The sequence below is a fragment of the Pagrus major genome, chromosome 10, assembly GCF_040436345.1.
Source record: "Pagrus major chromosome 10, Pma_NU_1.0".
Classification (NCBI taxonomy): domain Eukaryota; kingdom Metazoa; phylum Chordata; class Actinopteri; order Spariformes; family Sparidae; genus Pagrus; species Pagrus major.
The window spans coordinates 24,498,596-24,508,787 of record NC_133224.1 but is presented as its reverse complement, the minus strand read 5'-3'; the positions used below and the strand labels follow the sequence as shown (position 1 = coordinate 24,508,787).

At 40.8% G+C, this 10,192-nt stretch overlaps 1 protein-coding gene across 1 annotated transcript; it reads left to right on the top strand.

Annotated features, from left to right (window-relative positions):
• The first annotated feature begins 1,780 nt into the window (after window positions 1-1,780).
• On the top strand, window positions 1,781-9,969 carry LOC141003454 (myozenin-2-like). Its single transcript, XM_073474797.1, has 5 exons — window positions 1,781-2,433; window positions 3,235-3,401; window positions 5,985-6,123; window positions 8,814-8,997; window positions 9,426-9,969. The coding sequence occupies exons 1-5, from the start codon at window positions 2,352-2,354 to the stop codon at window positions 9,649-9,651; spliced, it is 798 nt and encodes a 265-aa protein (XP_073330898.1). The 5' UTR covers window positions 1,781-2,351; the 3' UTR covers window positions 9,652-9,969.
• The last annotated feature ends 223 nt before the right edge of the window (window positions 9,970-10,192 follow it).

Here is a 10,192-nt window from a genome sequence, read left to right as displayed (position 1 = left end):
TATCACATGATGGCATTTAAAACAAATAGTATCTGATTGGTCTGCAGGCCCTGAGGGAGCCATGTTCCCATGCTGGATGTCACTGAGAATATTTACTGTTGGCTGTGCACTGCAATTCTGGAGCGCAGATAAAGAGAATTGCAGCTGACACAACTTTATTTTTGTTGTTAAAGCTTTGTAAGGGGTTTCTAAGAGGGTTTTCATCCCTTATTGCAATGTTGCGAGATTGCAATGGATTATTGCCCTTTGTATACAGTACATGTAGTCCCCAACCAAGTCAGGAACACCTTCATCAATGACACCTGTCATGTTACCGACATATCAATTGATTTCAAACTGGATAATATTTAACTAATTATATGAATGTGGATATTAAATTGGATGTTACATTTTTTTTCAGAGAAATTAACTAATGTTTAGGGCTGTTTGGCTAAGTTTGTATTTAAACAACCACCACAAACAAGATATTTTATCCATTTATCCATTACTTTTGGATCTGTTTCAACAGTTTCTTTGTTACTTTTAATTATTTCAAACATTTAGTCTATATTTTTAGCTAACTAAGCCTATAACAACCATTTTATCTATTGTTTTTAGCTAATTAAAACAACTATTTTCCCATTGGCCTACCAGTTGCTAACTATTTCTACCATTTAATCCCTTCTTTAAGCTAACTTTTAGCTAGCTGTTTTAATTATTTTTCAATTTCTTTTAGCATAGTGTTTCAACTATTTATACTCTTAGACATGTATATCCATTCATTTAAGCTAGGCTACATTTAGCCTATCAACTGTTCATCCATTAATTGCAGGCTACAGGTATCAATTTCAACCATTATATATTATTTGTAGCTATTTCAACCATTTATCCCTTACTTATCCATAATCTTTTAGCTAGGCTATTTCAGTCCTTTTTCCAATGCTACTTTTAGCTATCTGTTTCAACTGTTTAAGCTGTTTCAACTGTTTATCGCCCACTTTTAGCCACATTTAATTATTTCAATCAGCTTTAGTCCACCATTTCAACAATTTTTCCGTTAGGTTAATACTTTTTCAGCTATTTTTCCATCACAGTTGGCTAACTGTTTCTCCTCATTTACTTTTCAGACCCTTTTAATCACAAGATTTACAGGCATTATAAATGTGGATATACAGTATATTCTTACTCAAATGTATAGCCTACCCTAGCAACAGCAAAAGTACAAGTACAAGAAGGCCATCGCTGATTTAGACCATCCTGAGCTACTGTAATAACACTAGCAGAGAGAGAGAGAGAGAGAGATGTAGGAAAAAGCCAGCAGTAGTGGCAGCGCTCTAAATTTAGTCTCCCCTCCGCTTGTGAACTAAATACCAATGACAACAGACAAAATGACACCCACCCACCCACTCATTCAGTCACTTGGGTCAGGCCGCAGCCCCCTCCACCCACGACAAGCCCCAGTGTCGGGGCGCACGAGCACCCACACGGGTCGCACTACCCAGACCGACCCTCTCATCTTTCTGACTTCCTACCCTAAGGAGACAGGCACAACAGGAGACCCTGAGGGTCCTTCAGGACAGGTAGGCCATCACAGGGCTCTCCACAGGTGTGCTGTCTAGTTCTAACATGACACTTTGAATCAAGCATGATTTTCAGCACCACCTACAGTTGTTCTCCCTGCATTTTTTTTGAAACGCATATCCTGCTGTAACAGTTGCAAGTATACAAAACATTCTATTATTTTGCTTAATATACATTACAAAAATATACATTAAGCAGATAAGAGGATTCTTAAGTTGATTTGTTAAAGATAAAATGACACTTTGTTAACTGTTATGAAGTGATTTGCATGGTGAAGATTCATGTGGCATTTCGCAATGAAATACATCTTTGTACCAGTCAGAAACTTGGCGAACAGTACTTTGGATTGGAATGAAACATTTCTGTTGTGTTCACTGACACCGTGGTGTAAACTTTCCACTGCGCTATTTCATTCCCTGTCTCACTTGTTTGCTGTGACAGCACCATGTTCTGTATCTGTGTCCTTTCAGCCCACTTGGGTAATTTCAAACATATTGATTCCCAGACCCCTGACACAGCTGGTTGCCACGTCTGAAGAGCATGTGCTTGGCGTTTAACAGCCCAAGGTTATTTAAAGGGATGTGCTAACTTTGCCCTTTTCACTGCCCCAATAAATTCTATCTGCTTCGGTGGGTCTTTGTGTGAAGTGTGGATGCTTGACGCTGCAATCGATGGACAACATATGGCCGTGTTGTCTTGCTTTTGTGTTGTACATTTTAACAGGTTGCACTGATGTGCACTGTCTCCTGTGACTTTTTGCCTCACCCCCGCATGACTCCCCAGGGGCAGCCATGTCACAGTTCTCAACCATGACGACCAGGGAGAGGAAAATGCAGGCGGCAGCAATCTGCAGGGAGGTTCAGACTCTGGAAGGTAGCTGTATTATATCCTCTTCACTTCCTCGTTTTCTGATCTCTCTGACCTCTCTCTCTTCCTTTCTTTGCTTCTCTTTCCATCTCACCTCGTCTCCCTCTCCTCACACCCTGCTCCTTTCACCCCTTCACATTCTCTTTTGATCACACATATAAACTTAGACACGGATTTAACACCGTAACTTACAGTACACATTTGATTCTCAGACACTCATTTTACAGTAAACACCAGCTCACCCTGGCCAGCGCACACATGCACTGGACTGTGCCACATGCACTTTATAGATGAGCCGTTAGCGGCAGTTGCCAACCCTCCCTTCTATGACGCTGACTATAAATAAGCAAATGAATACTTTTATGGGCCAAAGAAACTAATCCCTTTGTCGTTGTCCTTTGAACTATTTCAGGGCGAGGACAACTGTGTAGCTAAGATAGGGAGGGTCTGAGGGCTACTGACAGCTGAAAGATATTCTGGCAAATTATGCGTCTCACACTTGGATATAGGCCTGTGACCTCACCATGATCAGCATGCAGTAGCTAGCAAGTGGCGCTAACCGCAAAACAAGCACTTGACATGAGTGGATTACGAGGAAAGATAATTCCTCGTTCATCATATTGGCACAAATACCAAGTCAGCAATCCATGTGGAGGGCTTTTTCTACAGCAGGCCTTTTTTTCCCCTGTGTGAATATATAATTTGTATTCAATGAGGTTCGATAGGTTGGATGAAATCGGATCAATTTACAAGTATATATTGTATACACAAGCTCTTTAGCTCGTTTGTTTGTCCCCTTGTGTCCAGATGTGGAGATGGATCTTGGGAAGAAAGTGAGCGTGCCCAAGGACATCATGCTGGATGAGCTGTCTTTTGCCTCAAACCGGGGCTCCCGTCTCTTCAAAATGCGCCAGAAACGCTCAGAAAAATACACTTTTGAGAGCATCCAGAATGCAAACAACAAGCAGCTCAATGTAAGCAGCCACTGTGATGGAATAATCACACATGGATGAACACACACATGCACTGGAGAGAAAAAAAATCAATTCTGTTTCAATAGTTTTCATTGGTGGAGTAGATGAGATTTTTTGAAAACTGTATGTTATTTATGGAGCTAGACCATTGGGAGATGGTTAGCTTATCTTGGCATAAAGGCTGGATTTACAGCTATGGTTTAACAGTAGATTATGTGACTATGTGCTGGATTAGCCTATTCCTTGACCAGGAGCAGTGACTTACTTGAATCTGTCAGAGGTGTGAGGTAATGCTGCACATAGCTTCCCATAAAACCACATCTTGTCAGTTTTACACTTCCATTTGAGTATGGATTAGGCTAGAATATCCTTGCTGTAGCGCCAGTGCTGGAGTCAGGATGTTTGAGGGGCAGGGTAAAAAAACAAAAAAGGGCACCACATGTATGCGGGGGGGCACCAGCGCGTAGAAAGTCGTAATATATTTATAGTGGAGAGAGGGCACTTCATAAAGTGACCATATTTGTGGAGCTCGGGAAGATGCCCTGATTGGATCTGACTGAGAACCCGAGGACATGCCATAGTAATGACCTTTCAATCACAAGGTAGCAACGCCCTGAACTGATACTGCTTTATCGTCTATTTTACTCCAAATTGAACCATAATTTACAAAATCAACATCATGCTGTACTGAAGATGTCTTGAAACTAGTGGTTGAGACCATAAACTCATTAAGAAACTGTTCACTGAGGTAATAAATCAAGTGAAAAGTCGGGTCATTTTCTCATAAGCTTACATACAATCAGATTTATTTTTGAAACCACTGGAGTGGCCCCCTGCTGGCAATTAGTAAAAATAAAGGTTTCAGGCACTTCGGCATTGGCTTTGCTTTTCGCTCTTCTCATCTAATTCTCAGCAAGAAGCTATCACATTTCCCAAAATGTCAAACAGTTATTTTTAAAGTAAAATGTAAGTTTAAGTAGATTGATATGGATATAGCCAACCATTAAACACACTTTGATAAAGGGCTTATTGTAATACTGTCAGGCTGCCAGAGTGTGTTCTCTTAATGTGCAGTCATCCATTTTCTCCACATCTTTTCCCTCCATCACTTGAAAAACATTCGCACAATACCTTACATCCTGAAAAAGTATACGTGGGAAAGATTAAGCACTTGAAGTGTTTATTTGACTCGTGCTACAGACATGGCGCGGCAGAGAATAGTAGTCATGAAAGTATTCCAGATGGTCATAAGTAGCTTTATTAATGTCCCTTTGTGTGTGGATGGGCAGTGTGCCAAGTCAGCATTTTCTTACCCCAGCAGTACTTATCTGAGCCTGACCTGGTCGCACATAAAGCAATTTATGTACTGAAGCTCTCAGTAAATTAAATCAAGATAAACTAACTAAGTTTCTCTTTGTTATATCTGATTAATTACCAACACTAGTTATACCCCCTTTTAGTTAGTTTTGTGGTGCCCTTGTGTACTTTTCATTGCCTTCAAGAAGTCCATAGATAAAATAATTATTATGCTCTAGGGAAGTTTCTCCCCTCGTCTTTGAAGTGAGAAAGACTCGCATATCTCTGGTTTGTTTATTGCTTGGGGCAACGAAGGGATTTTGTTTCAAGTTGTCAACATTTCCTGAGGAAGTCTGGGAGTAGATCATCCTAAATATCTTTCAGAGGGATGAAAACTGGATGCTTGAGCAAATGTAGTGTAGAGTACATTTCTTTCCAGCCCACAACACAATGATTCCAATTTTGAAAGGAAAAGTGGACATGCAGACAGTTTATCTGCTTCTTGTTGTTGCCGTTGAAAACATGTAAAATCAGGGTTTGTGAGTCCACACGAAAAAATTGGAAGGTTGGGTTTCACGAAGAATCTGCACCAATTACCAAAACACCAGAAAAATTTTAATAGTTGATTAGTTTTGCCATCTGTCAAAAAACAGTCCAGTGTCCCATGAGATAGCTGATAAAACAACCTCACCATAAGGTCCACTAAATTGCTGTTGCGTAGCTTGTTTTAATCGTATTACATGGTCTCCCTCAGCAGTTTGAGTTTTCTCAGATAGAACAGAGAAGTAGATGTTAAATTTTACATTTTTCTGAACACTTCAAGAACTTCTCTCTTCTGTGTTGCTGAGCTTTTGATTTTATCATACAGTTCTCCTCAGCAGATGGAGTTAACCCCTTTTTTAGGCCAGCATGGACGAAAAGTCCTTAAAGCTACTGTGATCAATATTTTTATATTAACAAGGGCTCGAACAACTAGTTTAAGCGAAGAGTACCGGGAATTATCATCCATCCAACAAAACATGGCACATAAAACCACGTAAAATTTGCCTTTTCTCATGTGAATTCCACATTTTCATATGTTTTCTGAAATGTAAAAGTAAAGTAATATCACATATGATTTGGACATTTTCTCAAAATGATGATTGTCTTTTTTCAAATAAGAATGAAAATTTCCACATAATAAAGTTACGTTTTCACTGTGAATCTCATATGTTCATATGTGATTGGCTTTTTTTCACATGTGCAAACAAGGTAAAGCTCAACTCACCTCTTCCATCATTCTTTTAGAGCACAGTGGTTTCTCAAACTGAGAATGCTCTGGACGGCCAAAGCGTTGAGAACAACTTGGGTGCTGACCAACCAACTCAAGTATCATCTGACTCACCAGACACAAGGATGGTGCCAAATCCAGAGTGTATCGCCCCTGGTAGGTAACACAATGAACTGGAACAGCAGTACGTTTCAAGAGCCCAAAGAACCAAACCAGTTGACCACAATCAGTCACCATCTCTTTTCTGTAACTCTACACAAGGAATGGCTTTCATTGCATTACATCATCACTGAAAAAGTGCAGTCATAAGATAAGTTTTTTATTTTTTTCCCCTGTGATTGTCACTGTTAAATCTTGGAAAGTTTTGGCAAAGTTTGGCACAATTCTGCCACACAGAGCTTTATTAAACATACCAATATATTGAATTTAGAGTAGAGCTCATGAGAAATGGTCCTGCTCCTTGTGGATGGGCTGTGTGGATGTGCTCTCCACAAAGCACTGGATGTGCCGTGTTTTGATAAGGATTCAACTGCTCCTCATTGTTTGTACTCACGCAGGCTTTGATCATGTAGGAAAACATTTTCTTCTTGCCTGGAATCTGCTATCCTCAGGCAGAATATGATTACACGTTTCTATTCTCCCTCCCTCTCTGCCTGTCTCCTTTCTTTCTCTGTCTTTCTATCTTCATCCCACTCCATTGTTTCATGTCTACACCTCCACATCCTCCGTATTTTTCTCATTCCCCACCTATTTTTTATTTTTTATTTTTTTACCCCCCAATCAGCTTTGACCATCTTTTTAAAAATTGTTGATTTTTACCCACGGGAAGTGTTTCCTGTTTGCCTCTTGTGCCACTGATACCATCAGGCTTGTGCTCAACATCCTCCCTCGTCTTTCAATTCTGCCCAGTTGACACAAAACCAATACTCATTTAGGGATGAGTATACGACTACACCGGGTGGGGTGTTATTTCTGGACCCCCGGACCAGACACCGCCCTTCAGTGTCTCAGTGAAGTCACTCCAGCTGTAGCTGAAATCAGGCCAAAGTGCATTAGGTATCAAATGGTAAGAAGTCTTAAAATAGCACACTCATCCACCCAGGGGTGCATGTTGTGTCTCCCTGTACTGGTGCAAATGTTTAAACCATGCTATAGCTATCTACAGTGAAGATTTGGATTGTAAAAGAGCTTTAATAAGATTGAGTTGGCTGATATTATGCTAAAGATGCAGAAGGTTTTAGCCACTCAAATGATAAATAACCATAGGATGCAAAGTGCAACAGCTGTTAAAAGTTTTGAAAATGTACTTTCATGTACATTTGAATTATTTTTGTGCCGTTTAGGCACACAGGTCATGTAGCGTACTACTGCATATGTGAAAAAGTGGTATAAAGCCTTCTGTGGCTCCAGAAGAAGCTGCATGTAATCTGATAAATGACCTCCTGTCACGTCACTAAGTGGTTAAGTTGCACTGTGGGTAATGTAGGTGCCAGGCACTGTAAACACACTAACATGTGTACAATTGGCGACGTTACCCTTTAAGTAATAGGCAGTGAGGCAGTGGAAAAGGTATTCTGATCCTTTACTTCAGTAAAAGTACCAATACTCTACTGTGACAATGCTTCACTACACAAAATGGTTTTGCTTTAAGTGCAACACTTAAGTAAGTAAATTAAGTGCAGCATTTGGATTTTATAGAAAACAAGAAGACCCTTAATGTGTAAAAAATCACCCTGCCCGTCTTTCTCTCTGTCCTTTAAAGGCTTTTTGGGATTCCATTTTCATCCACACACGTAGCAGCTGGGTGTGTGACAATCCTTTCCCCACAAAAATATCAACTCAGCCAGATGTCCAACCACGAGAACACAATGTTTTGTAATAGATTCCCCCTCCAAAAAATTCTCTAAACTTCACCACAGGTCTGTTTGGTCTCTCCTGCTTCCTCCTCAGGGCAAAACATAAACTCAGGAAGGGGGATTGTTCATTGTGAGAGGTTAGGACGTGACACGACGCCCCGTGTTATGTAATGCCTGAGCTTGCAAGCCCCCCTGAGTGAAGCGCTGTGTTTGAAGGATAGTGCTTTGGATAGGCCTCTCCCATCAACACACACAGGCTACGCGGGGAGACATAGATGCAGGCGTGCACATACATACACACACACACACACACACACACACTGACACACAGGGAAGCTGCCTCTTGATTTGTTTTGCTGTGAACTTTAACAAGGCATAAAGAGCTAGAGAAAAAACTGTGGGAGCTATTGCAATGTTGCACACTCAGACTGATATTAATGAGTCACATGTTAATAACAAAATATGTATTCATAGTAGTTTTTTTAAGTTCAGTTAAAATATGCTATCCTTAGGGATGTCGAAATTGTTGTTGTAATGTTTTCTTTTGCAGTTGGAACATTCAGTTCTCCACCTCAGCTTAGTTCAGTATTAGAAATCAATGTTACATTAAAGAGGAGTGTAATTTTTAAACTACCCAGAAATCATATGATGAGACATCAGCAAAGTGCATGCACTCCTACCAAAGCTTACTCATCACCAGCTGACTGCTCTGTGATTGTTTAACACCAAAAAAATGAAATGAAAGAGAAGGACCAGCTGTATTTGGACAAAATGTTCGCTTGTTGCTGTGTAGGAAATAATTTTGAATTTGGTTCAGTTTCACTTCATTACCAAACCCTGTGTGGGGGGAATGCCCCACCCATGAAACCAAAGCAGTTTTGGGGGGGGGGGGGGGGGGGGGGGAATGGAGAAACAAAGTGCCTGCTCTTTATTTTACATTTAAAAAAATCCCCTATTTTCAATAACTGTCTGTTTTGTAAACTCACCCAGGATATGGGGGTCCTTTGAAAGACGTCCCTCCAGAGAAGTTCAACAGTACAGCTGTGCCAAAGTCCTACCACTCACCCTGGGAGCAGGCCATCATTAATGACCCGACCTTGGCTGACACTCTCATCTCAAGCATGCCTGAACCAGAGGCTCGACCAGACCTACCAGGGTACAAAAGTTTTAACAGGTAACAAGGTGGAGAGCAAGACATTGATTCAATAAAAATGGCTACAAAATGAACTGAACTATAAATATTTGTTATTTTAAGTGAGCCTTTAATGGTGATTATGTTTTTTTTTAAATTATGCTCACTTATGATGACGTATTTATTATTTATGTATAGGCTAAACCATGGTATACAGTAGCACAAGTAATGGAGACTCATTAAGTTAGAAAACTGACCCTTAATGTCAGTTATATATAGAAATATCTAAAGTTTTCTAACATTAGCCATGGCAAGCTAGCTACTGGTCATCCCAGAACATGTAAGGCTGGTGCAATAAAACCCCTGAGTGTACTGAATTCAATTAGTTGCATCACTTCAAATGTCACTGCAGCCCCTCTCATTAGCTCTTGACGACTACTCTTAAAACACTGTCAATCCCTCACTTCTAGGGTGGCAACCCCGTTCGGTGGCTTCAGCAAGGCACCCAGACCTGCTCCCATCAAGAGCCTCCAGGTGGAACCCCTCCCTGACTATCCCGAGCTCCAGGCGAACACAGCAGTAGATCGACCCTCATTCAACAGAGCCGCTCTGGGGTGGATTTCAGCGGGTGGTCCAGCACCCCTCCCTACCATTTCCTATGAGCCTGTGCTCATCCCTGAGTCAGATGACCTTTGAACCCTTAATGAGGTCACACAGAGATGCTGTCTACTTAGTTGCTGTTATAGTGAGCGGGGTAATGTTTCAGTCAGAGCAGAGTCAGGGTGAGGGTGAGAGAAAGCGTCCTGCTAGCCGTTGTTGGTTCAAGTTACCTTGTGCGAAGCATCCTTGGTTCTCCAGGGATGTTAACTTTTGCACTGCACTAAAAAATAAATTAATCATGCTTTCCAGTGGGCAGAGACGCTACAGGAATAAATGGAATTTGTTGTATATTAATGTGCATAAGAGTATTTTATCTTGCAGACACAAGTTTTTGCTCAATAAAATGACTTAGAATTAAACAAGTCCAAGTTTTTTTTCTTCCGTTTTTTACTATAGTATGCTCGAATGTCCTTTTCTGACACTGAAAAGATGGTTTTGGATACGCTTCTGTTTGTGGACATGGATGCAAATCTGTAACATATTCCACAACATGCCCCCTGGCAATCATTTCACAGTGAGCTGGCCTGAGCTTGGCCTGAGCTACACTGAAGGATCACTTGAGTGAATGATGCTTCGT

Coding starts and splice junctions, on each gene's coding strand:
- LOC141003454 (XM_073474797.1), top strand. CDS start 2,352: ATGTCACAGTTCTCAACCATGACGACCAGGGAGAGGAAAATGCAGGCG. Junction 2,434..3,234: donor GGAGGTTCAGACTCTGGAAG/GTAGCTGTATTA, acceptor CCTTGTGTCCAG/ATGTGGAGATGGATCTTGGG. Junction 6,124..8,813: donor TCCAGAGTGTATCGCCCCTG/GTAGGTAACACA, acceptor AAACTCACCCAG/GATATGGGGGTCCTTTGAAA.